Source organism: Sylvia atricapilla, chromosome 31 (assembly GCF_009819655.1).
Source record: "Sylvia atricapilla isolate bSylAtr1 chromosome 31, bSylAtr1.pri, whole genome shotgun sequence".
In the NCBI taxonomy this organism is placed as follows: domain Eukaryota; kingdom Metazoa; phylum Chordata; class Aves; order Passeriformes; family Sylviidae; genus Sylvia; species Sylvia atricapilla.
Window position 1 is genome coordinate 89,653 of NC_089170.1, and position 27,439 is coordinate 117,091.

The 27,439-nt window shown below is 53.4% G+C and overlaps 3 protein-coding genes across 7 annotated transcripts in view; 2 read left to right on the plus strand and 1 right to left on the minus strand.

Annotated features, from left to right (window-relative positions):
• Nucleotides 1-9,301: 9,301 nt before the first annotated feature.
• LOC136373112 (zinc finger protein 3-like) overlaps nt 9,302-27,439 on the minus strand; it is a 65,776-nt gene continuing 47,638 nt past the window's right edge. Inside the window, exons 1-3 of one of the 5 annotated variants that reach the window (XM_066338064.1) lie at nt 17,996-18,133; nt 10,775-10,881; nt 9,302-10,702 (exon numbers count right to left, since the gene is read on the minus strand). In XM_066338064.1, the coding sequence (XP_066194161.1) occupies nt 9,616-10,692 (1,077 nt within the window). In that variant the 5' untranslated portion in view covers nt 10,693-10,702; nt 10,775-10,881; nt 17,996-18,133 and the 3' untranslated portion in view covers nt 9,302-9,615. Of the gene's footprint in view, nt 10,720-10,774; nt 10,882-13,688; nt 13,755-17,386; nt 17,667-17,995; nt 18,152-27,439 lie in introns of those variants that run through there. The other 4 variants (XM_066338062.1, XM_066338060.1, XM_066338061.1 and 1 more) reach the window with 4 other exon arrangements.
• Nucleotides 21,412-23,835, plus strand: LOC136373087 (uncharacterized). The gene is made up of 3 exons (XM_066338028.1): nt 21,412-21,472; nt 22,270-22,654; nt 23,363-23,835. The coding sequence occupies exons 1-3, from the start codon at nt 21,449-21,451 to the stop codon at nt 23,833-23,835; spliced, it is 882 nt and encodes a 293-aa protein (XP_066194125.1). The 5' UTR covers nt 21,412-21,448.
• LOC136373117 (uncharacterized) lies at nt 23,842-26,380 on the plus strand. Its single transcript, XM_066338070.1, has 2 exons — nt 23,842-24,272; nt 24,630-26,380. The coding sequence occupies exons 1-2, from the start codon at nt 24,258-24,260 to the stop codon at nt 25,578-25,580; spliced, it is 966 nt and encodes a 321-aa protein (XP_066194167.1). The 5' UTR covers nt 23,842-24,257; the 3' UTR covers nt 25,581-26,380.

Below are 27,439 nucleotides of genomic sequence, written 5' to 3' on the forward strand. Positions count from 1 at the left end.
GCCAGGCACGGAGTCACAGGGACACTGGAGGGACATTTCTCTGCCCAGCACAGCCTCAGCTGGGCAAGTACAGCCCATGCTGAAAACAGCCAGTGACAGATGATTTCTGAATCTTGTCTTCCTCCCAGGAACTGGTTTGAGAAGAAAACCTCCTTGATTTTCTGAGGCAAAGAAAAAGAAAAGTATTATTTAATAAAATAAAAAGCAAGGGTTCTTGGAACAGTGGTTGTCTTTAAAAAGTCAGAGCCAACAATGTTCTGTGTGCTGGGGCAGACACTGATTGGAAACAAAAAGCTGCCCTTAGACTTCCCTGTTTTTCATCTCTGCTGTCATCTGGAAAGTTACGGTGCTGTATTTTGGTTTGCTTTTTTTGGTTGTTCTGTTGTTGTTTTTTAATGCTGAGTTGCTGAAATACTCCTAGGTAAAGAAAATAAATAGGAAATTCCCCCCTTCCCCTAGTCAAATCCTGTAGTTTGCCAAAAGAAGGATTGAGACTGTATGTCCAGCAAGCCTGGGCTGTTCCTAAGTGCTTTGCTTTGAAAGGACAGCTGTCTGTTCCTTCATGGATAGGAACAAATCAAAGCTACCCTGGAAGCAGAAACTATCCCTCCTTTCTGCCCTTCTTACAGGAATACAAACATGTTTTCTTCTGGTGAATGCTTTTCACATTGAGGGCAGCCCATCTCCAGCCCAGATTCCTCTCTTGCAGGAAAGTTTCTCTCACAGTCACAGAGCCTCCTCTCTCACCAGAGAAACAAAGTCTTCTGACGGGAACAGAATCTTTCAGGTTAGAAAAGACACTGAGCTCATTGAGTCCAGCCGTCAACCCAGCACTGCCCAGGCCACAACAACCATGTCCCCAGGTGCCACATCTACAGGTGCTTGAAATGCCCCCATGGATGGCGACTCACCCTTTGCCCTGCCAGCCTGTTCCTGTTGCCTCCTCCGAGGCCTGGCGACCTGGTTCAGGAACAGCACGGTGGCCAACCCCAGACCGTTTGGGCCATCAGCTCACAGACACCAGTGTGGTGGACAGCAAATGGCGTTTATTACTGTGTTGCCTGGGACTATATAACTTCTGTTAACTGCGTCACTTCCTTCTGCTTACGTTGTAAACTGTCACTGGCTAATTAAGGGGTCAAGTGACCTTAGCTGAGGAGGGAAGGGGGGTTCTGCCTGCCCGTACAACGCGACATCTTCCCATCGCCTGTCCCTAGTTATCTCGAATTAACCACATTTCCCCCCCATGACTATCTAAAAAACATACAGAGTATAAAGTTTTAAAAATGCAAAAGTTAGTAAGATCTACATAGTACCTTAAAAAGCAATATAACGTGTGTAATAAGTGCACTTCAAAGCAGCTGTCGGCAGTCAACTAGCAAAATGTTAACTTTTTCTAAACGGCTTCTAACAAACGACACTAATTTGTTTAGTATGCAAGGCCCAAAAATCAACATCAGGAGTATTATGGTAAGTGGGCCAATCAGAGAGGAAAGAAGGGTGGTCAGCCATGGAGACTGGTTGAACTAAGATTTGAACCATCCCTGTTGGGCTTCTCTCTCTCTTTTTCTCTGGGCTAACCTTTCCCTTCACTCGACCATGGAGTCTCGTACAACTCCGATGTGGTCTGCATAGAAACAGCATTCCTCTCTCAAGGCAGCACAGAGGCCTCCTTGCTGCAATAGCAAGAGGTCCAGTCCTCACCTGTTCTGGAGGACAAATTCTGAGAGCGAGGAAACAGATTTTTCTAGAAAGGAAATGGATTTTTCAATTCTTTGTAAGTCCCCCTCAGTGGTCATCTGCAGCTGAGAAAGACTTTGGTACTGGTTCATGAGGGCTGAAACAGTTGTGGCTGCACCGGTAGCTCCCAGGCCAAGCAGCATCGCAATGGTGATGCCTGTAATTACTTCTCTTTTGCGGAGCCAGTTGGGATCTTCTAAAAAGCGGTACACTTCTTCTTCTTGGTGGTACAGGACCCTAGGAACAATCAGAACTTGGACACAAAAGTCAGCAGAGTCATTAAATTTGTTAAGGAGCACACAGGGACTCACTCTGGATTGGTGACAGACCCACATTCCTAATGCAGATGGGATCGCCCATTTTTTGTTGGTTGATTTGTTAAGTTTGATAACTTCTGTGCAGATACTACTTTTTTGCTTTGCCAAGGTTGCATTGCCAAAACACTTACCTTGGCCTGTGATCTGACTCAGAGATTCCTCTCTGGGGGGTGTCCCATCTACACTGGTGTGGGTTTAGTTTTGTTGAGTAACTAAAAGGAACATTGAGGGCAACACCTTCTTAGAAAGGAGGTTCTATGTCATAGCACAGCCAGCATGAACTTGTAAGGTTTGGGTTTGATTGGTTCAAGGACGCAAAGGTAGCATTTAACACGCTAAAAAACAGATTGTAAGGAGTTATCTAGAGATTTGATAAGTGGCTGCAAAGTCAGATGCGGTGGTAAGGGTAAAGGTGGGGCTGGGTGTGGACCTTTTCTCAAGTCTAGTTACTGCAAAAATCAGACTGGGTCCAGCTGATCGGGGTGCTGGCAGTGGGAACTTGATGATTTGAATGTTTACCCAAAAGTCGGGAAAGGTGCAAACAAACACTGACCATACTTTGCCTGTCTCCCAACCTTTATGGGTTGGCTGCAAAATTGTCATTGTGTACTTTTTAGAAGTGTGTCTCATTCCATATAAGGGTGGGTATATTTGCTTGTTCACTCTAAATTTTGGTTCGCGATAGTTTGGGGGAGCATACCTGACTTGCAGGAACTCATCAGGTTGTTGCGGTTGCCATCTATCGCTTGTCACAATTGTCTCACAACCCCAATACCCACAGTATCCATACCCTGTGTAATTCCAGTAGCTTTTACCTGGGTTAGAGGCAGGACACCAGTAAGTTTGTTTTAGTGTGAAATCACCAAGACTGGGAAATCCTAATTGTGGGGGAAATAAGTCTCTCAGCTTAAACTCAAAAGATGGGCTGTCTGGTGTGATGTTTTCTTTGATTTCCTTTTCACTCCAAAGATGGCGTAGGACCCACCTGAATGGTTGATGAGGGTAATGGTTTGCATCGGCTTGCCCTTTGCTAACAAATCCTAAAAGCAAAATCACGCAAAGATGTCGTTGCTGCTTGGATCTCAATGATGTGCAACTCTTGGGCGTTGTCGGGCTGCTCGATGATTGTCCTGGGTTGTAGTTTAGGACATATTCTGTCACCATCTTCAGTTAATGGCCCATCAATGCCTTGTATATGACTCATGGATAACTGCCTTCGGGAATTATCTCTCTTCAATGGGCCATTAAGGGCCTCCTATATGACTCATCATCCCATTGTGAGATGCTCCACCCAAGGGGAGGACCCAAGCATTCTCACCTCGATATAAGCTGAGATTTGGGACAGTACAAGCAGCCCTCACCCACTGGATTCCCAGAGGACCGGAGCTACCAGACCTTTCTACGAGATCACTGCTTCAGGGAGACCACCTCGCCTGGACTGCTTCCATCACCCTGATCAGGTTGTATTCTGACTCTGTCAGGGGTGGGGTGTTTTTTTTGTATTATTGCTTTAATTTTACTTTATTTTATTTTATTTTATTTTATTTTTCCTTCTCATTAAATTGTATTTCTGACTTGGAGCCTCTCACTTGGTTTGTTTTCAAACCACACCAATGATTTGCTGCTTTTTCCGGGCCCCGTGGTGAAAGAGTCACGGAGGCGTCCAAAGATCCAGCCCTGCAAATAGAACTTCACAGTTTTCATTAGTTATATTCTGAAGGTTTGGTTTGATTGACTTAAGTGGACACCATTTGATTTTACCATCTTTTTTAACAGCTGCGTACCCTCGCCCTGTGAGCACTAGTCTCCGGCCTTGTTCCCACTCCCTGAGCTTGTTTCTAATGACAACTGGTAGGCCTTCCTCCAGTGCTCGAGTGGCCCAGTGTTTCTGGGCAGGACTGTTCATTTCGTCTCCCCTGGGGAATTGATTTAGTGCTAGCAAAGCGGTTGCCAGAATTCGTGCTTGGTTTCCTGGGGGAATGGAGCTGGCAAAGCCCTCTGTCTCTGCTAATACTTCTAATTTGGCTTTCAGGGTTTGATTTGCGCGCTCAACAATGGCTTGCCCAGTGCTATTGTAAGGGATGCCATGTACTAAAGTGATACCCCATTTTGAAACAAAAGCCTGGCTCGATTTTGAGGCAAAGTTCGGGCCATTGTCTGTTTTGATTTGCTTTGGAACGCCAAGCCACGCCATGGCTGTTAACCAATGTTGGATGGTCGCTTTGGAGTTAGTTTTAAGGTGTTGTGTGGCCACGATCACTCCGCTATATGTGTCTACAGTCACTGCAGGCCATGCTCAGGGTTTTAGCAGCTGACATAGGGTAAAGTCTGTTTGCCATATTTCTGAGGCTTTAAGGCCTCTGGGGTTGACTCCGCTGGACCACAGCGATGATTTCTGACAGTGGGGGCATGTAGCTACAATGTCTTTCGCATCAGCGGTCGAGATCCCGCACTTTTTGGTAATGCTTTAGCCCCGATGTGGAGAGACTCGTGTAGCTGACGGGCATCTCCCAGCGTCCACAGTCCTTTACCGGTGGCGTCTGCCTTGTCATTGCCGCTCTGAAAGTACCCTCTGGTGGGATTGTGGCTGTTAACATGGATAATGGAAATGGTGCCTTTTTGCGAGAAAAGTGCTTCTTCAAGCATCACTGCCACTGTGGATGTTGACACGCCAGGCCCAGCCATGGCTAGGCAGAGCTTGGCCACAAATATAGAGTCGGTTACAATGTTGAGGTGCTCTTCTGGGAACAGTCCACACGCCAGTACTATGGCTGCTGCTTTGAGCTGCTGGACCGAAAGCTTAGGGTTGGTTGTTTTGATGCACTGCCACTTGTCTTCTGGCTGCCATGCCGCCACTGCAGTTGAGGTTAGTGAGATTAGTCCTGGTTGTGATCGGTCGATGACTTTTCGTGGGAGGTTGATGTTGATGACTGCGAGCAGCTGAGTCCAAGGGGGTTTTGCTGAATAGCAAATTTCTCCTCCAAAACCAGCAAGGGCTAGGGCTAGATGCTCCGATACTGTTATTGATTGTGCAGAGAGCTGTTTGTGGAAGGGCAGGTATATCTTGGCGGGTTCAATTCCCAGGTGCCTTAGGGTGAGTTTTCTGCCTTTCATGATGAGGTTGCCAAGACACTTCACTCCCGGAGAGGATGCGTGTGATGGTTTTCCCAAGACCAGCCATTGTATTGGTTGAGCTTTGCCAGGGGGTCCTTGGGCTAGTGCTCCCACTCCTCCTTTCTTTGTAAAATGGACATATAAATCAAGTGGTGTGCCTGGGTCCCATCTGCTGAGTGTGCTCACGGACATTTGCTGTCCGATAAAATTGAGCAAGCTTGCCGCTTCTGGTGTCAGAGGTTTTTGCTCCCACGCGTGTTTTCCTTTCAAGAGGACATTTAGGGGGTACATGACCTCAGGAGGAATCAGGACAATGTTGCAGAGCCACTGTAAGGATCCCACCAGCTGCTGTATGTCACGGAGCATCTTGATGTTCCGGTGGATTTTTATCTGGGGAGGGGTTATGTAGATGCTTCTGATTCCCACTCCTAGAAAGGTTACACATGGTCCCTTTTTTATTTTTACATTTGCAATTTCAAAGCCGTTTGTTTTCAGAGTCTCTGAGACTGTTGACACTAGTTGATCCACTTGGTCCTCTGCTGGTGCGGAGATCAGGATGTCATCCATGTATTGGATAATAGTTGCAGCCAGGTTGCAGTCGGACAGGCACAATTGCTCGGTCTACTGTGATCTGGCAGATGGTGGGAGAGTTGACCATTCCTTGAGGCAGAACTTTCCACTGGAAGTGCAGGCTGTTCGGGAAAACAACGGAAAAGGCAAACTGCTCCTTGTCTTCATCATGCAAGGGTATGGAAAAGAAACAGTCTTTAATGTCAAGCACTGCACAGGGCTGCCCTTCTGGTATCATCGAGTTCATGGGCAGTAAAGTTTGGACAGGACCCATTGGCTGGATTTTTTTGTTTACTTCCCGCAGGTCGTGCAGAAGGCGGAAGCCTTCGCTAGATTGTTTGGGTGTGACAAAGACGGGAGTGTTCCATGCACTTGTCCTCGGAGGGTTCTATGTGATTCCGCTGCAGCTTGCAGCTAATTAGCTCAAGGAGGGCAGTCATTCGAGGCTTTGACAAGGGCCACTGCTCGACCCACACAGGATCAAGTGATTTCCATGTTAATTTGATGGGTAACGGCGGGTATGCAGCAGTGGCCCTGAGAATAAATGTGTCAAACTGACATTCATCTGGGCTAGGACATCTCTACCTAACAGGGGTGGACATTTTGGCATAATGTACAGGAAAAGCGTGACAGTTTTCTCTGGTCCTTTTTCAGTGAGAAGTGTTATTGCTATTTATTGAGTGCTTTTGAGGGCCCGAGACAGCCTCCCAATTCCACCTACCATAGGAGCCTCCTTTACTTTCCAGTGTGGAGGCCAATACATTTCTGGGACAACAGTTAGGTCCGAGCCGGTATCAACCCAAAAAGCAAGAGGGATAGCAGTGTTGTCAGAGCTTTTAGGAAGATAACAAAATCCTCGGACTATCAGTGAGTGTTTGCCCACCTTCATGACCAAGGCCACCCAGGGGTCTCATTCCCAGGGGCCTGTTCTTGGCATTCTTGGGGCACGGATGGGTATGGCTGATCTATTGGCTGAGCTGCAAAGTTGGTCATTTCTTGAGGGGGCAGTGGGTGCGGGAGCTCCGCGTCCCATTAAGCCTTGGCATAATTGAGCCACTTCATGTTCCAAGTGGGAGGGAGCTGTGTGCAGCCCGGCTGCCCCCTCCCCCTGCCATTTCCCTGAGACTTGGACCTACATTCTTTGGCAAAGTGCCCTTTCTTCCCACACCCCCAGCATGGCCCCTTGGATCGTGTCTGGTGTGGGGAGACTGCTGCTGATGGATGCCCTGACTGGGGGCAATTAATTGCAACGTGACCTGCCTGGCCACACTTAAAGCATGCCATTACACTAGTTATTGCAGTATGAACGGCTGCCTGGATTTGGGCTAGTTGTTGTTCTTTCATGACATGCTTAATCATGTCTGCAGTGCTGGACCCGGCTGGTAGTGACCGCAGAATGTCTTTGGTGGTTGAATTGCATTGTTGGCACAAACACTCTGCTAGCACAGGGCCCTTTGCTTCTGGGGGTAAAACTGAGGAATTGACTGCTGCTTGGAGGAAATCTACAAATTGTGTAAAAGTCTCACTCTCACTTTGCTTTATTGTGGCCCATGGTGATGGTTTAGCAATAACTCTGGAGGCAGAGCGGACTGCTTCTCTAGCAGCACAAGTAGTTACCATGACCTCGTGGGCCCGTAGGCCCTCGGCCTGTGCCTGGGGGGTGATCATGGTCGGGTCTGTGCCCATTAACCGCTGCAGGCTGGAGCCATGTAAGGGATGGTCTGCCCCAGTTACCGAGGCTAGTTGCTTTGCACAATTGTCCTCCCATTCTTGTTTAAAAACAATCATTCCTGCCCCATCAAAAATTAATCTGCAGGTTTGTTTAATGTCAAATGGAATCATGTCATCCCCCCTGAAAACACTGTCAATGAGGGTGGAAACCATAGCTGAATTGATCCCTCTGTCCACAATTGCTTTGACAATTGCCTGCACATCTTTAGGGTTTATTGGTGAATAAGTTCTCTGATTTCCGCCTTGCCCCCCCACTCGGACCAGAAAGGCCAACTTGGCTGAAGGGGCCCAGCCGGCACACACTACTGTTATTTTCCTCCAGTCCGTAAGTGGAGTTTGCTCCTTCCCTTTGACCCAAGCAGGAGCATTAAGGTTATTGGTTTTATTTGCCTTTACTATCTCTTTGTTGGAGTCGGAGCCCAAGTCAGCTATTGAACACTCCCGAAACCACTCATCCCAGCTGCTGTCTGACTCAGATTCGGAAGCTGAACGACCAGATACTTCCTGGCTCCGGTACCTTTTTGTCAGGCTTCAACCCCGCCCCTTTCTCTTTGAGTCGGGCCACTCCTTCCCCCTCGGCTCACCCTGCCTCCTGCTAGGGGAGGCTCTTGCCTTGCAGAATGCTTTTTGTTAAGAGTTTGAGTTTACCTTGCCCACTTTTCTGTTCTCCCACATTATTTGCTTGCAAATGTCCACATTATCTAACAAACCTTCTTTGTTCCATCTAGCCAAGGCTATGCCCTTCTCATCCCTCTGTTGTTCAACGCCATTTTGCGGTGCATAGGGCGGGGGTCTCTCCCAGGCCTCCTCGGACCCTGACTTAACAGTGATGCTCCTGGCCTCTTCCACTAACCCTTCCCAACATACTTGTGCCTGCTCCTTTCCCTCTGTAGGTTGATCCGAGCTCTGAGGCTGTAAAAGCGGCTTTTGCCCTTGCGAGTTTTCACACTCAATAAAATCACTTTCGTCTGTGGTCTGTGTGGCTGCCCCAACCCCCAGCTGAGGCGTGACCATCAGACAGTTCTATGCAGCTTTCCAGGTCTCTTGCTCTTGCAGAGCCTTTTGCAAAGCCTGCACAACTTTTCCCCATGCCTTAAGATGCTTTCCTGAGCCTGAGGACATTGTTCCCTCAGCCAGAGCCCTAGTACATTTATCCCGTATTTCTGGGTGGAGTATCTCCACCGGACGATCAATGACCCAAATTTGCACCAGTCTCACAATAGGGAGAGTAAAATCTTTTCGTTTGCACTCAATTCAGCATTGCTTATGAATCTGAGATACGACCTTCGCAAGAGCTTCCATCCTCCTTGCTGCTCCAGGGGCGTCCCTGTGACGGAGGGTCACACGTGCGGCTGCTGTTAGGAGCACGAAAGGATGAAACAGGCCAGCAGGAGGTCAAGCAGCAAAGCTTCTACTTTATTTTTCTGACTCCATATATACACAAATTTACAGACAGGCCAAGATTGGCTACACAGGTAGCCACTTTTTTTACCTTGTTGGTGAACATCACCATCCATTATCTTCCTCCTCCCAAAGGAGAAGAATGTAAACATGAAATTATTTTTTAAAAACATACATAGTTTACTTGAAGCTGCGTGAGAACAAAATGCAACAGTGAAAAGCAGGCAAACTTGAGGCAACACGTCCCCCTCACCGAGCTAGACCTGCTGCTCAATCGCTGTTTCACCCGTCCAGGTGACACCCATCTTCAGGATGATTTCCTGGGTTTTGGCACCACTTGTTACCTCCTCCGAGGCATGGCGACCTGGTTCAGGAACAGCACGGCGGCCAACCCCAGACCGCTCAGGCCATCAGCTCAGACACCAGTGTGGTGGACGGCAAATGGCGTTTATTACTGCGTTACCTGGGGCTATATAACTTGTGTTAACTGCATCACTTCCTTCTGCTTACGTTATAAACTAGGTGTTATTGGCTAATTAGGGGTCAAGTGACCTTAGCTGAAGAGGAAAGGGGGGTTCTGCCTGCCCGTACAGCGACATCTTCCCATCGCCTGTCCCTAATTATCTCAAATTACCCACACGAGGGTCACTGGGGATCATCCAATGCTGATCCTCGCATGGGGGATGGAGCTGGAGCAGTGCATGAAGCTGTTCATTCACTCAGGGCACTCACAGGGATTCCATTAGTGGTGCCTCCGTTGGTGTCTGGCCAAGTCAGAGCTGCTGGAGAAGCTCTTCCCACACTCGGGACACTCGTAGGGCCTCTCCCCGGTGTGGATGCGCCGGTGGACAGTGAGGACAGAGTTTTGCTTGAAGCTTTTCCCGCAGTCGGGGCATCGAAAGGGCCTCTCATCTGTGTGAATCCGCTGATGGACGATGAGATCAGAGCTGGTCTGAAATGTCTTCCCACACTCGGGACACTCGTAGGGCCTCTCCCCGGTGTGGATGCGCTGATGGTTTTTCAGGTTGGAGCTCCATCCAAAGCTCTTCCCACATTCCAAGCAGGTGTATGGCCCTTCCCCTGTGTGGATCACCCGGTGCCGGATCAGCGCCGAGCTTTCTCTGAAGCTCTTCCCACATTCCCCACACTTGTAGGGCTTCTCCCCAGTGTGGATCCTCTGGTGTAGCACCAGGCTGGAGCTCTGGCTGAAGCTCCTCCCACATTCCCCACACTCAAAGGGCTTTTCCCCAGTGTGGATCCTCTGGTGTTTAATCAGACTGGAGCTCTGCCTGAAGCTCTTCTTGCACTCCCCACACTCAAAGGGCAGTTCCCCAGTGTGGATCCTCTGGTGCCGGATAAGACTGGAGCTGTGGTTGAAGCTCATCCCACATTCCCAACACCCAAAGGGCTGTTCCCCAGTGTGGATTCTCTGGTGTTGCATTAGACTGGAGCTCTGCCTGAAGCCCTTCCCACATTCCCCACACTCAAAGGGCAGTTCCCCAGTGTGGATCCTCTGGTGCCGGATAAGACTGGAGCTGTGGTTGAAGCTCATCCCACACTCCCCACACTCATAAGGCCGTTCCCCAGTGTGGATCAGCTGGTGCCGGATCAGGTCGAAGCTGTAGGTGAAACCCTTCCCACATTCCAGGCACTTGTGGGGCTTCTCCCCTCCATGAGGCTTCTCCTCCAGCTCTGAGCTCCGGCTGGATCTCCGGCCGCCCTCCTGGCACAGGGGGGGCCTTTCCTCCTCACAGCTCCCTGGGCTGGGTTTGAAGCCACTCTTCATGCGGGATCTCCGGGGCTTCTCCTTCTCCTCCATCTGGACACTCCTTGGGAATGAAAAATCCTGGTTTAGGGAGAAAACACTAGGAAAGCACCTTAGACTGAAGGTTCCTCCTTACCCAAGTTCATCTCAGGAAGTCATTGGTCCCCCTGTGTCCGTAGAAGCTCCAAAACACCAAGATTCAGCCCCAAAATCCTCCAAACGAAGACTCAGCCAAAATCTCTTCTAAAATATAAAAATTCAAAACATGGCAAAAAATCAAAGCACCAACATTAAGCCAAATAAATTTCAGAAACACCAAGATTCATTGCCATGAAAATCGTGCATCCCCTCTCTGATCATTTGCTGTATCTCAGGGGCTGATGATGAGAGTGGCTGCATATACAGGGAGGGGTGAAACCCTGTGGCGTCTCCTCTTCCTGCTCCTCCTCCTCTTGTGTCAGTACTGCTCCTCACACTCATCTTCCTCCTACTATTCCTCCTTCTCCTGCACAATCCCACCTTCTCCTCCCACATGACTCCTTGGAACATTTTATTGTTCAGCCCTGCTGTTCCTTCCCTTGTCCCCCTGCCCCCAGGCCCAGCACCCACTGCCGGCTCCCTCTTCCCCCCCAAACCCACAGCATCCCACTGGAGGGGCAGGGACGGAGCTGGGGCAGCTCGGGCTGGGGCAGCGCTGGGCTCTCGGCCGCTCCCGCCCGCACTCGCTCCCCACTGCAGCCGCTCCCGCCACGACAGCGCGGGGGGCCCGGCCTTGGCGCTCCCCCTCCCACCTCCCCAAATTCCCCTCGCGGGGGGCGCTGGGGCCGAGGGGGGCACAGGTGGGGAACGCTGAGAGCTGCGGGTCTGCCTGGCAACTGGTGAGTCATCAGTGCCGCCCTCCCTGATTGGCTGAGCGCTGCCAGAGGGGTGGGGCCGCAGCAAGGGGCGACACCCTGCTCCAGGGGGGATGTCCCGCAAATGGGAGACCCCCATGAAAGGAAGAGGAAAGTGTCTTCACAAACAGATGCTGCCCAACTGCTTGGGGATAGGGCCAGGCACTTGGACATAAGGAAGGGACAGAGGAAGATATTAGCTTCAGAAAATGCTATTAACTGACAAGACTGCTGCTCAGCCAAGGCCCCGCTAAATTAATCAACTTCGAGAAGAAGACTTAACAAAGACTTAACGGAACTGTGAATATCATTACCTATACTGAATGGGGTTCAATTTAAGGGGGGTGTGTAGTATGTGGATTGGAAAGTCTGTAGCTCTCAAGTATTTCAATCAATGGGGAAATGGAGAGAAAGATGCAGCCAGGAAAAAGAGGATGAAAATGAGGCTGGGTCGTCCTCCAACAACTGGAGAGACCCCATGGGAAATGTCCAATGGCATCTCCATTTTTCTCTGAATGAAATTACATTTACAGGACTCTGTCTTTTTTGTGCACACAAACCTCTGATGTCAATTTTTCCATACACCTTTGGGCTCATCCAGAATTCCTTCCACTGTCCAGGGCAGCAGGCAATGGCTGGAGCTGAAGGTGCCCCACCCAGTTTGGGTGATCGGCTCCCTTGGGTGGCGGTGGCACCGGGGATTGACTGGGGACCCGAGAGTGTCCAGGAGACAGACGAGTGACACATCAGGGGCTCTGTGAGGAGTCGGCAGGGAGAGAGTACTGAAAATCTCATCAGTGAGGACACTGGGATCTTCAGGGAATAAACATGGCACGGCACCCATGGAGGGTGGAAAAGGGAAAGCCAGGAAGGCATCCAGGCAAAAGGCATGACTATCCCAAAATATCTCTGAAGGGTCCCTTGGGGAGAATGCTGAGGTAGTTTTCACAAAGTTTTAGCTTTCACGCTTTTCAGATTCTGTGCTGTCTAGGGGTGTAGTTCTGAGCCTCAGATTAAGTGCTAGTAAGCTCTCTTTACAGAGTAGGTAGACAAAACAAATCTTTTTCCTGATGAAGACCAACGTTAACAAGCACAAATTTCAAGTCTAAAAGCATAAACAATGGTGGAGTAAAGACAGAAACAAGGATGACACCTCAAGACCTGAGGCTGTGGTTGGACAACTGAGCCCCCATATGCAAATGGACCAAACCTTATAAAAGTTTAGGACCCCATGACCAGTCGTCCATTTTGTGACCGTTCTAAGTCCACCCTGGGTGTGGCCTGGGTCAGGATTGCAGGGGGTTTCTCTGGGCTGGGCAGCGGCAGCAGCGGGCGCAGAGGTGCGGCACCGGGAGCACGGGCTGGGGGCCTGTGGGGAGCTGCGGGGCCGGGCCGGGGCTGTGGGGCAGCCGGGGCTTAGCGCCGGGCGCTGCCTGACCCCAGCACCCCCCGGGCAGGGCCGGCACTGGCCCCCGGCCCCCAGGAGGCTGCGGGACGCCCCGGCCGCTGCCCGGCCCCGTGGAGCTGCCGGCCCTGCCCGCCGGGGGAGCCGCCTTGGGACACTGCGGCACCACAGGCCCCGGCTCTGGGATACGGGCTCTGCAGGGCACGGGGAGAACAAGGGACAGCAGCCAGGAACGGCTGCCAAATGGGCATTACACATGGAGGGAGCGAGATCATCTTGTAAGGATTTGGTTTGGGTGGCTGGAGAAAGGAATGATTTGCAGAAAGCTCAGCAGCTGTCAGAGGATGAGCACCCACAGGCACTCAGGGGGGCTGCACCAGGGCCACAAGAAGCCCCTGCAGCACTTGGTCACAAAGGCACAGCAGGGGAAGGCAAGAAGGGAGGAGGAAAAGGCCGAGCTGAAGGCAAAGGCCATGGCAGAGTTTCCACAGCCCCTGAGGGATGAAGCCCAGGGCCCGAGGGGGCCCCAGCACCGAGGGGACGGGCTCGGCCACAAGCACCTGGCACAGGCAGTGCCCTCCTCGGCACGGAGAGCCCACCCAAACAGCCCCGGGCAAGGAAGCAGGGTTCCATCTGCAGGCCACAAGGACACTGCAGGCACACACAGCAGCACCCTCAGCAGGAGCCAGTCCACCCCTGCACGGACATGGATTCTTGGGGCTGCCAGAGCTCCCATTACACCAGGGACCCACCACACTGGAGCCCTTGACAACATCCAGGCTGGGGCTGGATCCACAGGAGGCCTTTCCTCAGACACAGCAGCCACTCCAGCCGCTCTCAATCTCAGACCTAAGGGGGAAAAAGGCAAAAAATCTCTTTGGTTATTCAAGGGCTAAGTGATTGTAATTTATTGGGAGGGGATTTAATGGCTAAATTAGGAATGGAAATTAATACTGTCAAAGGTGCTACTCAGGCTACTTCTCTTGTACCTTTGTGTCAAATGTCTGGCAAGGCCTGTGCTGAAGTGAACCCACAAGTGTGGGCAGCCCCAGGGAAAGAGGGAAAATTAGATACCCAGCCTCTCCAAACTACTCTGAAGCAATCAGGACAAGTGGTGTCTAAAAGCAATCCCCTATTCCACGGGAGGGAAGGAAGGGCTTACAGCCTGTTATTGAGCTCCTGCTCAAGGCAGGGCTTTTGGAGCCAGGGATCTCTCCCTATAACGCTCCTGTGCTGCCCATCAAGAAATCAGATGGAATCCACAGAATGGTGCAGGACCTAAGAAGAAGAAATGAGATTATCAAACCCAGTCACCCCACAGGCTCAGATCCTTCCACCATCTGGAACCAGGTTCCCTCCTCACACTGCCACCATTCAAAACTTGATGTCAAAGATGCTTTCTGGGGATGCCACTGACACAGGACGGTGAACAGGGTTTGGCCTGTGAGTGGGAACAGGAGGGAAAGGGAAAATGGGAAAGACATGGACGGTCCTTCTGCAGGGATGCACAGGAGCACCAGCCTTATTCGGGCAAGCCTTGCAGAAAATATCAAAAGAATTTACCTCAGCCCCAGGAATTGGGTAAAGGCAGGATGTGGATGACTTGCTTCAGTCAGGAGGAAGAGAAAAAGTGGTAGAAGAAGCCTCTGTGAAATGGCTCCGTTTTCAAGCTAAAAAGCATCTATCAGTATTTGAAAGAAAAAAAAAAAAAGCAGAAATGGTGGAGAAAATGGTTAAATATTTGGGATATATTCTGACTGAAGGTCTGTGGTGGATTGACCCAGAGAGGGTCCAGAGAATCTCAGATGTAATGTTACCTAGGACTTAAAAGAACCTGCGACAATTCTGAGGATTAACAAGGAATTACAGGACCTCCACGGAGGATTCTCTGTTCCAGCCAGAACACTGCATGACTTTGTAACCCCAGAGAGCCTCAAGGTTGTGGTATGGACATGAGAAAGAGAACAAAACTGGAGAAAATGAAAAACCAAAATGACTGATGCCCCAGCCTTGGCTCTTCCAGACACAGAAAAGGAACTGGAATTGTCTGTGAATGTTAAAGAGGCCACGACTGAGCAGCAGCCAGGGCTCCACAGCGGGGGAAGCCCCTGTGCCTGCCCACAGATCCTCTGCTGGAATCGTCTGCCTGGCCACCTCCTCGGCCATCTCCACACACTGGGGGCCAAGCCTTGCTGCCACTGCTTGAGCTTCAGGCCTTTCTGTGCCTGCACTGCCACAGGGGCTGGGGAAGGCACCGGGACAATTCCACTCTGGCTCTCAGTCACACTCACACACTGGGCTCGATGGGATCACATTGATGGAAAAAAAACCGACTTTAAAAATTATTTTTTATTTCACTACTCCGGCTTGGTTTGCCTTTGCGTTGGAGAAAGGCATTTTAAAGGTTTTTTTAAAGGATGTTGAACCATTCAAAAGAAATGAGTTTAACATCTCAACAGACTGGGAATAGCTCAAAGGACACCTACAAAGATGACGACCATCAACAAAACATCCACGACCATCAACAAACAGCAACCCCAGACACTGTCCCTGGAATAGTTGGAGACACCTGGTCTGGAAAAGGATTATAGGGGAATCCAGGAGTGCCGACCTAATTAACATCAGAGGCAAAGAAATCAGGCTCAAATAAGAAACCAGATTCTAAGAACTTCCAAACCTGGAACCAATGAACATTAAACCAATGGATTTTTATGGGTTTAGACTTCTTAAAATTTAGGAAAAATTTACTAAAACTCACTTGCAATGGAATGATTTTCTCTGCACACATGGATTACGTGTGGATGAAATGATTTCTTTTCCATATCTTGGCCAGAATCAAGTAATGCCTTGATTCTCTAATACTAAAGATATTGTTGGAGAACAGCTTAACCCTGTGTTTCAGTCACAAAAGTACATCACTAGAATAATTTTTCAAAATAATCTTAATTTTATATTGTCAGTTAGGTTTGGGCCAGGGGTGTAAGAATCAGTTTTGAGTCCTAGGAGAAGAAGTAGAAAAAACTTCATTGGTTTGGAATGTTTTTGTGTGTTTGTGCATTCCTCCAAGCGATGGCAAAATTTTGATATGGGTTTTTCCACGTTTGCTTTTAGGTTGCATTTTGCAAAACTAATAGAGCTTTGAAGGTCACCCTTTAATGCATAAACAGTTAATAGAACATGGTTTAAAAAAATAGGAAGAAAAAAGAGTGTGAGGGAACCACAGATGAGTCATTCAATGTCTGCTCTGGAAGAGAAGCTTTGCTGCAGGCAGCCAGGGGAGGAGATTTAGAAATGCAAATGAACACTGCTGGGGAAAAGTGTGGACAATCACCAGGCTCTTCTTGCCTGCGGGAGGAATTGGGCTGATTCCCTCTGGCCCTCAGCCCAAGCTCTGCCTGCTTGCACAGATGGAATTGGCACAGCCAAAGGCAGAGCCCACAGTGAGGATTTCTGACTCTGCAACACAAATTGCTTCAGCTGCAAAGGGAAACAGCAAATGGAGAATGTTGTGAAAACTTCACTACAGTAAGTGGGGGGAATCATCCGTCTCCTCACTCCAACATGTGCTGTCACTGTCTGTGTCACACAGGGAGCATTAGACCACTGAGGTGTTTGCTCTAATTAAATCATCACATACTTGGATTCCCAACTGATTTCTCTAAATCTGTGGTAGCACAAAGAGATCAATTGATGCAGCCCTGGCCAGAGAGAGCACCCAAAAATGGGGAAAAGATGAACGGCCACCAGAACAAATCCTACACCAGGGACCAGCCCCTGGGAACCCGAACCAATTCAGATCAGGAGCCACAGAACCCATTGATCATTTCAATGGCAGAATTAGATTACAAGATGGCCTCAAAATAAAAACCAACCAGACAGATCCAGCGCCTGAGTCTGGCCCAGCAATATCCTCAAACCAAGAATGCAACATTTCTTTCACCATGTGATGGGATCAGATTATCGATTAGCAAAAGAAGGAGGACAGGGTGGCAAATGAAATTACTCAAGATCCCGTTTACAAATAGATGACAACAGAAAAGTGGTGAAACAGGTAACAAAGGAAATAAAGCAGCTCCTGTTCCAGTCCAAACGTGGGAAGGATGGCAATGGGACACGGTTTCGTGGTTCCCTGGCACATCAGGGGTTAAATGAATGCTCTTTCTCCTCTGTTGTGCTGCAGCAACTCTCATCTTTGGGCCCTGCAGGACACCTTGCTGAGGGCAGCTCATTCAGCAGCTGAGCAAGGGGATGCAGGTGGCAGCCAGGCCTCCTGAGCCACACACGGCTACAGAAGGACAGGGAAGGAGCTCACTGACAATGAGCCCAAAGCCAAAGGGGACCCAGCAAGGAAAAACAGAGTCAGGGAGTGAATCTGCTTGGAGATAGGGCCAGGGACTTGGGGATGAGGAAGGAACGGGAGAAACCATCACTTCCAGAAAATGTTACTCACTGACACGGACTGCTGCTCGGCCAAGGTCCCGCGAAATTCCTGACCATGGAGAAGAAGAACAAAGACTGAACAGAGCCACGAACATCGGATGTTATATAAAAGCGGGGTGCATATTAACGAGGACATGCCGGAGGCGGATCGGGAAGTCGCAACTTTCCAAGTCCCTTCGCCACTGGGCAAAGGGACAGGGAGATGCAGAAGGGAAAATCAGGATAAAAAGGAGCCCGCGTCCTACAACAACTGGAGAGAGCCCACGGCAAATGCCGCACGGCCTCTCCCTTTGCTCATCCATAAAGTCACTTTAACAGGACTCCTCGGTCTCCTCTGGGGACACAAACCTCTGGCGACGGGAATGTTCCCGCACAGCCCCGGGGACAGGGCGGCCACCTCCGTCCTACCCACGGGAACCGGGACGGGCCAGCGCTGCTCCGGCACCGGCTCCTGCCGAGGCAGCGGCGGGAAGGAGACCGCGGGCAGCCGCTCCCGCAGCGCCCTCAGGCCACGGGCAACACGGCGCCCACACGGCACAAGGAAGCCGCCAGAGCCCCCTGCCGCCCCCTCCGGCCGCAGCCGGCCCCGAGCCCCGGCACAAGCGAGCGCGGCTCCCACCTGCGCTGGGGCCGCCTCCGAGCTCCGCCGCCGCCTCAGCGGGCTCCGGCCGCTGCCGCCGCTCCCGGGCTCGCACACGCGCTCCCACAATGGCGCCTCCAACCAGCCACGGGCGCCCGGGGGGCGGCCCCGGGGCCGGGCTTGGCCCCGCTCCGCCCAATCAGCGCGCAGCCACCACCGGCACTGACGGCAGAATCGGCCAATGGCGGCCAGCGAGGGGCGGGCTCTGCACACGGCCCGGCCCCGCCCCGCGCTCTCAGGCCCCGCCCCCGGGCTGTGTGAGGGGAAAGCCGGAGATGAGGAACAGCCCCGGGACGGGCCCGGGCCCGAGTCGGGATTGAGCTGAAAACACAAACAAAGTTCTCCGCAGCTCCCGGCCCGCCTGGCCCAGCCCTGCGTGTTCGCCGCCACCGGCTCCGAGGAAAGCCGTCAGTGCTCCTGGCCCGAATTAGGAGCATCAGCGCGTGGCTTTGATTTCCCCCAGAAGGGAAAGAATAAACTAAACCAAAGTGAGGTGGGGCTCGCTCAGCAATCCCACAGGATTTTTCATCCTTCGATAACAGCTCCAGGATTTGGGGCGCCCGACCTGGTTAGGGCGGGGACAGGGGTGTCTCCAGCGATAGTGGGCTCCCTTGGGCCTCGGTCCTGTCCCTTCCCCTCCGTTACCCGGAGGGGAGGGGACAGGACCCGGAATCCCCCGGAATCCCCCGTTATCACCAGGGTCCCTTTCAGAGTCCGTCCAAGGATGTGATATGTCTCACGACCGTCTCCAATGACTGAGGACTGAGACCCCAGACTCTGAAAGGAGCCCTGGCCTGGCTGAGCTGGAATGTTTGCCAAGTCTCGGAGGACTGGTCTGCATCTCCATGAGAATGGAGTGCAAGAACAATGGAACTGGTCACAGTGGACTGAGCCAAGGCTACTTGCCCAAACTGGTCAGCCTGTACCAGAGTATGGCACGTACGGTGTGCAGCCTGTTCCTGAGCACCCAACCTCGACACGGGTGTTTCCCGCTCTGGCTCTGGGCCCCTTGCTTTGCCTCAGCACAGGTGGCTCCTGCTTTGGCTTTGTGCCACTCGCTTTGGTCCCCGCCTTGACCAACCTATAAAACCCTGGAGACCCCTGCTCACCTTTGTGATTACCCCACTGGAGAAGAACCGCGTCTATGGGCATCTCAGCCTCGAGGACTCGTCCCTCCACGCTGGCAGCTATAATCCCCTTACCCTCTTTCTCTATATTTTCTTACTATTCTTTATTTCTCTCCCACTATCGCATTTTGGTGGCACTAAATAAAGGTGTATTTTTCATTGAATAAACTGAGCTGTCCCCCGCATTGTCTTTTGCGCTCTGAGATCCATAAAACGAACCATCGGGACCCCCGCATATGTTTGCGAACCCTGACAGACCCCTCTTATTTACCGTGGACCCCCCATTCACTGCTTCCCCCTTCACCAAACCCCGCAAACCGCTGGGAGCCCCCCGACTCATGAGCCCCCCTCAGTGCGCCAAGACCGGACCCCCCACTCACCGCCGCTTCCCCCACCCATGGCACCCTCCACTCACCACGCCCCACCCCGTCAGCACACCCCGGACCGCCCCCAGCGCCTCCCTCTCGGCTCTCCCGAGCCCCCGGCCCGCGTTGGGCCCCGCCGGCGCCGGGATGGCGCCACCCTCCTGGGCCGCCGCTCGGCGGAGCCTTTCGGAAAATGCCGATCACTCTTGTGGACACGCCCATAAAGGGGCGGGGCCGCGCGAGGCGCATAATGACAGCGTCAGAGCAGGGCAGGGGCGGGGATTGGGACGGAATGGAGTGAGGGAAGGGGCGGGGCATCGGCAGCGGCGGATAATGAGAGGAGGGGCGTGGCCTGGGTGCGGCGGGAAGGGGAGCGTGGAAAGGGGCGGGACCTGAGGGGAAACGAGAGTGGGCGGGGCCCTCAATGAATGGGGCGTGTCCTGAAAGGGGCGGTGCCTAGAAGGAAATCAGTGGGCACGTGTGAAAGGGGCGGGGCCATCAATGGGAGCGTGGGAAGGCGAGACAATGGGAGCCTTTGGGGACTCCGGGGGAGGGTTGGGGACCCAGGGTGTCCCAAAGGACCCCAAATCCTGCTGGATCCAAAGGAATAGTCCTAAATGCTCTCAGATCCCAAGTCCTGCTGGATCCCAAGGAAGCATCCCAAATGCTCTAATAATACCAAATTCCAGATCTCAAATGCTGCTGGATACCCAAAGCCCAATCCTAAATGATCCCAAATCCTGGATCCCAAATGATCTAAAATCCTGCTGGATTCCAAAGAATTGTTATAAATGCCTATTATAAAGTTGGCTTTTCACAAGATGTGCTATATGATTAATAACGTTGGGGTAAGAATGTAAGTTTTTATTTCTGCTGTTAGTAAAGGAAATCAGGCATAGTGGTAGTAGTGATATAATATGGTTAAACTGTCTGTTTGGTTGGGATAACATCCAGTGAACATGTGAAGAGGACTCTGCTATTAATACTCCAGCTATCAGCATCTCCCATCTGAAGGAAGCACGGACCGAGGCCCAAGCTGGAGGTGATGATGAAGACACAGCCCAGAAACATGCAGCTCTGAAAAGGCGGACCCAAGGAGGGGCCATGCAAAACAGTCCCTGGAATATGGAAACTAGTTTATGGAAAAACGGGAACATTCAACAGATTGATACAATAGAAAGGGTATTTAAAGAAAGCCTGTGAAAAAGCAGAGTGTGGACTTGGCTAAATGCCAAGTCACCTGGCCGGCTGGACTTTGCTTTTTTTATCTCCTAATTGTCTTATCTTTTATTAAACCTATTTCTTAAAATTTACATAAAAAAGTGAATCTCTTTTTCACAGGATAATACCAAATTATTTCAAATCCCAGATCCTGGATTCCCAAAATCCCCAGATCCCAGATCCTGCTGGATCCCCCAAATCCAATCCTCAAAACTTCTCTGATCCTGGATCCCAAACAACCTGAAATCCAAGACTCAAAATGCTGCTGGATGCCAAAAAAACAATCCTAGAAACCCTATACTCAGTCAGGGTCCTGGCATGGTAAATCAGAGCCCTGGGTGGGGTGAAAGGGTCCTGAGGGGGTCAGTGGGTCCTAGCAGGGGAAATGAGGGCCCTGAGAGGTTAAATGGGGTTCTCAGGGGGTAAAATGGGTCCTGGAAGGATAAATTGGAACCTGAGGAGTTAAGTGGTGCCCTGAAAGGATGAATGGGGGTAAATCAGGGTCCAGGCAGGAGAAATCAGGGTCCTGAGGGGGTCAGTGGGGTCTTGGCAGGGAAAATGGAGTCCTGGAGGATCAGTCCAGACCCCAAGTGGTTAAACCCAGCCTCGAAAGGGTCACTGAGGTCCTGGCACGGTGAATTCTGCCCTTTGGGGGAGGATCAGGATGTGGGGCCCTCCCTCCTCCGAGCCTTGACGCCCTTGGCCCTCAGAGCTCCAGGATGGGGACAGGGATGGAGCCCGAGGTAGGAACCCCAAAACCCCCAGGGTCACCCCCAGCAGGCACCTGAGGGGATTTGGGGGATTTTCAGGGGATTTGGGAGGGGGTTCGGGGATTTTGGTGAAGTTTGGGAACCCCCAAGGCTGTGGGTGCGGCCGGGAGGGAATAAGGAAGTGGAAAGTTCCGGAGTCTGTGGAGCTCAGAGCGGCCAGGGAGGGAGAAATGGGCGGTGGAAACCCCCAAATTCCTGAGGAGATTCAGGTGGAAGCCCCCAAAATCTCACCTGGGTACCTGGGAACCCCAAAACCTCCCTGGAGCCTCACCTGGGACAGCTGGGAAACCCCAAATCTTTGGGAATTCTCCCCTGGGAAACCCCAAACCTCTCCTGGGAGACCTCAAATCCCTCAGGGGCTCCCTCTGGGTCTCCCCTGGCCCCTTGTGTCCACCCTGCCCCCCTGTGCCATGTCCCCTCGATGTCCCCTGCTCACTGGGACCCCCCAAAACCCTTCCAGGACCCCACTGAAACCCTCCTAGGGCCTCCCAAAGCCCCTTCAGGATCCCCAAAACCCCATCTGGGACCTCCCAAACCCCACCTGGGATGCCCAAGACCCCTCAGGACGCTCCAAAAACCCTCCCAGAACTCCTCAACTTGTGCCTGGGACCCCCATTCTCCCCCAGGCCCCACCTGGCACCCCTGAACTTCCCCCAGAGCTGCCCCAACACCCCCAGAATCCCCCAACCCCCACCTGGGACCCCCCAAACCCCACTGGGGACACCCCCAAACCCTCCCTCACCCCCCTGACTCCCCTCTCTTGTCCCCAGCTGTCCCCCCCTGCCCTCCCCGCCGAGGTGGCCCTGGCAGTGGCTGCATGGCGCCGGGCTCTGGAGGCGCTGGTGGCCCTGGCCGAGACCTTGGGGACACCGGGCAGCGTCCCTGCGGCACTGGAGCAGGCCAAGGCCGTGCTGGGCCAGGCCCGGGTGGCCCTGAGGGGGCTGGAGGTGGCCCAGGAGGCCACGGTGGCCCCGGCAGTGGCCCTGGGGACCCTTGGGGACGAGGACCCAGAGCGGCTGAGGCTGCTTGGGGCCATGGCTGAGGCAGCAGCGACAGCGCTGGAGCGTGAGGAGCAACGGGCACGGCGGTGCCAGCGCTGGCTGAGGGCCGGGCACGGGCTGGCCGTGGGGCTGATGGTGCTGTGTGCAGCTGTGTGTGAGTAAAAACCAGCCTGGACCAGTAGGGATCAGTATAGACCAGTATGAACCAGTATAGACCAGTATAGAGCAGTGTGGACCAGTATGAATTTCTACAGACCAGCAGAGACTTCCCTCTGCCCTGACCAATATGAACCAGTTCTGACCAGTATGGACCAGTTCAGGCTTTCCCTGCCCCAAGATGGAGACACTGGGAGGGAACTGGGGACACTGGGCTGATGCCATTGGGGGCACTGGGGACACCAGGATGACCCTGGGATGACTCACTGGGGTGGTGGCACTGGCACAGTGAGGGTGGGGACACTGGGATGAAACTGGGGACGCTGGGCTGGGGACTTTGCTCTGGGGGCAATGGGGTGATAGCATTGGCACAGTGACAATGGGGCAGTGGCACTGGCGACAGTGGGGTGGTGGCACTCAGGTGGTGACAGTGGGACAGAATTGGGGACACTGGGACACTGGGACAGGGTGAGGGACGCTGGGATGGGACTGGGGACACTGGGACAATGACATTGGTATAGAGACACTGGGATGGTGCCACTGGGACAGGGCTGAAGAGACTGGGATGGAACTGGGTTGGTGACACAGAGCTGGTGGCACTCGGGTGGTGACTGTGGGACAGAATTGGGCTGGTGGCACTGGGTTGGAACAGGTGGCACTGCCCTGTCCTTGGTGCCACCTGTGCGGTGTCCTCGTGTCCCCGCAGTGTCCCTGGACTCGGCCCGCGCCGCGCTGGGGGTGGCCGAGGACAGTCACCTGCTGCTGGCCCTGGCCGCGGTGGCCGTGTCCTGCGAGGTGGCCCGGCGGGGCTTGGGGACATCACGGCGTCACCTGGCCACCGCCGCGGGCCACCAGCGGGGCATGGCCCAGCGCCTGCGCCACCGCGCCCGGCGGGTGGTGGCCGCCAGGGCCAGCGCCGAGGCCGCCGCGGCCACCAACGAGACCACGGCGGCTGTGCTGGGGCGGCTGGAGGAGGTGACCCAGGCGCTGGAGACCTTGGTGGTCGCTGTCACCCAGGACAGGGAAGTGACGCCATGGGGGACGCGGGGACACGGGTTCCCCAACGCCGCCTGGGCGCTCGGGGACATCGTGGGAGCCTTGGGGACATCGGGGGAGGAGCACGAGGAAGCGGCGCGGAGGCTGGAGGTGGCCCAGGGGGCGCTGGAGGGACAGGGGTAGGGACAGCGTGGGGACATGGGGGCACTGTCACCGCCGGGGCACGGGACACCCAGGGACCTTGGGGACACCCCCATGTCTTTCCCTCGGGGACACCGGGGCCACCCTGGCGCCCCCTGTCGCGTTTTGGGTCACCACGATGTCCCAGCAGTGTCCCCAACAGGACCCCGGTGTGTTCCCAGTGTTCCCAACAGGACATAAGGGGGACACTTGCGCCTTGTTGAGGACGTGGGGGGGACATCGGGGTCCAGTTGGGGACACTCAGGCGGACATTCGGGAAACTCAGGAGGACTTTGGGAACTTGGGATGGCCCCGCGGGCAGGGCGGGGCCGGGGCGGTGACGTCACCTCTTCCTGCTCTCCCCCCGGCCACGCCGCGTGTCTCCGGAGTGTACCCAGAGTGTCCCCAGAGTGTCCCCAGCGGCCATGGAGCCCCGCGAGGTGCGACAATCCCTGCGCGGGGGGGCCGGGAGGGGACAGGGGGAGGTGGAGGGGACAAAGGCTCCAAAGGGGATGGGGGGACACGGGGGGTGGCAGAGGGGACGGGGGGGGACAGAGGGGACAGGAAGGCGTGGCGGGAAGGGGGGGGAGGAAACAGAGATGGAGGGGACCGAGGGTGGCAGGTGGATACAGCAGGGGGTGGCAGGAGGATGGCAGAGGGGACAGGGGATGACCAAGGGGACAGCTGTGTCCTCCAAGGAGGGGACATACAGGACCCCTGGAGGGCACAGGGGCCACCCCAGGGGTCACAGGGGCCACCTCACGAGGTCCCTGCCACCTCCCCTGTCCCCTCCCCAGCTGCTGGAGGCGTTGGTGGCTGTGGTGGCCACCCTGGGCCAGCTGGCAGCCACTGTGGCCGGGCCGGATGGGGATGTGCTGCTGTCCACATCCCCAGGGTCCCTGCACACGGCCCTGGGGACATTCATTAGTCACCTCCGGGACACCCTGAGCCACCACGGTGTCACCTCCCTGGGCCAGGCTCTGGCTGCCCTCGGGGCCACCCCGGGGGCCACCTGGGCCCATGTGACAGCCGCGGCCAGAGCCTGGTGGGACTCGGTGGCCGCGCTCGAGAAGAGCTGGGTCCAGGTGGCCAAGGAGGCCACGGAGCTCCGTGACGCCTGTGGGGACGCGGCCACTGCCGAGGCCACCACTGCTGCCACCGCCGCTGCCCGGGCTGGGGACCCGGAGGAACATGCCACGTGCTGGGGGACAGCTGTGGACAACATGAAGGCTGTGGCCTGGCGGCTGCCAGTGGCCCTGACCAAGGAGGAGGGGGCCTCGGCGGAGGCCGCACACGAGGCCCGGATGGTGGCAGCCACTGGCAAGATGGTAGCTGCCACCAAGTCCATGGAAGAGTCCATGGTGGCCTCCAGCCAGGAAGAGGCGGCCACCAGGAGGGGACAGCGGGCGAAGGTGGCCCTGGACATCCTGGAGTATTTGGTGGCCGCATGCAACAAAGCCACCGCGTTCCCTCGGGAGATGCAGCGCCGGCTCGAGGACATCAACTTAGCCCTGGAGGGGACAAGGGAGGGATCCCGTGATGTCCCCAAGGCCTTGGTGACCGAGGCCGAGCTGCTGTGGAAGGGCAGTGCCAGCCTGGCCACGCGTCACCTGCTGGGGACACTTCGAGAAATCCGCAACCTCGTCTCGAGTCACTCGGGTGACCCTGGTGGCTCCCGTAGCCGTGTGGTGGCCGAGCGGTGCCAAAGAGCCATTGAGGACATCCCGAGGCTGCTGGGGGAACAGTGATGTCACCACTGTGATGTCATCGGGGTGGTGATATTGCTGTGAGTTAAATTGATGTTCAAACTGCATACGAATTTACCCCTTTTTATGCTCTTACCTGTTCTTGTTCCAGCCCCAGCTGAAACTCCTCGTTAATGTACTTACCCCTTTCAACTCCAAGAATTCACTGTTAAAAAGTTCTTACCTGTTTTATCTGGTTTTTTACCCTACCTTTAGTCGTTTGTACCCCTCATCCCCTTTTAACTCGTCGGGTGGCCCAGCCGCTGCTCCCCAGAATGGACTTCTGCATTTCCTATAAGGACTTGCGCAGACATGCGTATTAAACTCATCTTGCTGCCTGAAAATAAAACAACCCTAGACAACGAGCCACTTTAAAAGGACACAAGAAACCCCACACTATGAAATGGCAGGAACCTAACGAAGCTAACTACACCGATTTCAGCCCAAGTGAGTCAACACAACCTGAACAGCACCCAAGCACGAAGACCCCCCCAAACTTCTAAGCCAAAAGGTAGTCTCTGGACGATTCCTGTGAGGGTAGAGGCTCCAGTCCTGCAGGTAACGACAGCCCTGCGTGACCCTCCTCCTGGACGTCGACCATCGGGACCAGCGGCGGCGGCCTGAGCCCCCACCTCCAGGCCCCTCTCTAATTAAGGCTTAACAAAGGAGCAGAAGGTCTCCTGGCTCTTTCGTTTTTACAATCTCGCTGGGAGATACTGCTGGTGTCACGTGTCCTCTTGGCAAACCCTGTGAGGTTTGAGACTAATTTGGGGAATTTGCATTAAAATTATCCCAAATCCTGATGGGAATTCTTGGGCTGACATCACTGGGGACATCTGGAGACATGGACATATCCATCAGGACACTCATTTACCCTTCCAGGAACGCCATTCCCTGCTCAGGATCCCGATATACTCTGCCAGGACACGGTGATCTCCTCAAAACCCCGATTACGCTGCCAGGACCCTGAGCCCCCCATTGTCTAGGTGAAATTTTCCCTTCCAGGATGCCAATTTCCGCCCCAGGCGCTCCCCTTTGCCCCGCCCGGATCCCATTTAGCGCCTCCGTTCGGGCCCCGCCCCCGGCCCCGCCCCCGCTCTGATTGACAGGACGGGAGAAAGGGGCGTGTCCAATGAGGGAGCGGGATCTGCGATTGGAAACCGAACGGGGTGGGGCGGAGGGAGGGGGCGGAGCGACCTCCCAAATTCCGGGAATTTCATGGGAATCCCCTCAATCCGGGAAATAGGAAATAGAGACACCCCAAAACAGAACCGCGGGCCTCCAAATCCTGGGAATTTCATGGGAATCCCCCCAAAATTCTGGGAATTCCATGGGAAACTCCCCCTAATGCGACCCGGGACTCCCCCGAATCCCTCAAATTTGGATAAAAGTTAATTTTCCAGGAAATTCCTGGATTTTAAAGCCTCCAAAAAGTTGATTTTCCAGGGAATTACCAGTTTTTAATGCCTCTAATTCAGATAAAAATTTGAATTTCCAGTGAATTCCAGGATAGTAATGCCTCAGATTGGGATAAAAAGCTGATTTCCCAGCGAATTCCTGAATTTTATTGCTTCAAATTGGGATAAAACTAGATTTTCCAGCCAATTCCCAGTTTTACAGCACAAACCCCAGGAATTTCCTGGAAAATCAAGTTTTAATCGCAATGTGACGCATTAAATCCAAGAATTTCCTGGAAAATCAAAATTTCCTCTCGGTTTTGGGCATTAAAATCCAGGAATTCTTGATCAGCACTGGAAAATCAACTTCTTATCTCAATATGAGGCATTAAAAATGGGAATTTCCTGGAAAAATCAACTTTTAAACTCAATTTGCCCTGGGGACAAGGCTGGGTACACCTGGAC

What these genes read in the sequence shown, in the direction of transcription:
- LOC136373087 (XM_066338028.1), top strand. Translation starts at nt 21,449, where the DNA reads ATGGGGACAGGGATGGAGCCCGAG. An exon ending in GGACAGGGATGGAGCCCGAG is followed by an intron (nt 21,473 to 22,269) that starts GTAGGAACCCCA and finishes TCTTGTCCCCAG; the next exon opens with CTGTCCCCCCCTGCCCTCCC. An exon ending in GGTGCTGTGTGCAGCTGTGT is followed by an intron (nt 22,655 to 23,362) that starts GTGAGTAAAAAC and finishes GTGTCCCCGCAG; the next exon opens with TGTCCCTGGACTCGGCCCGC.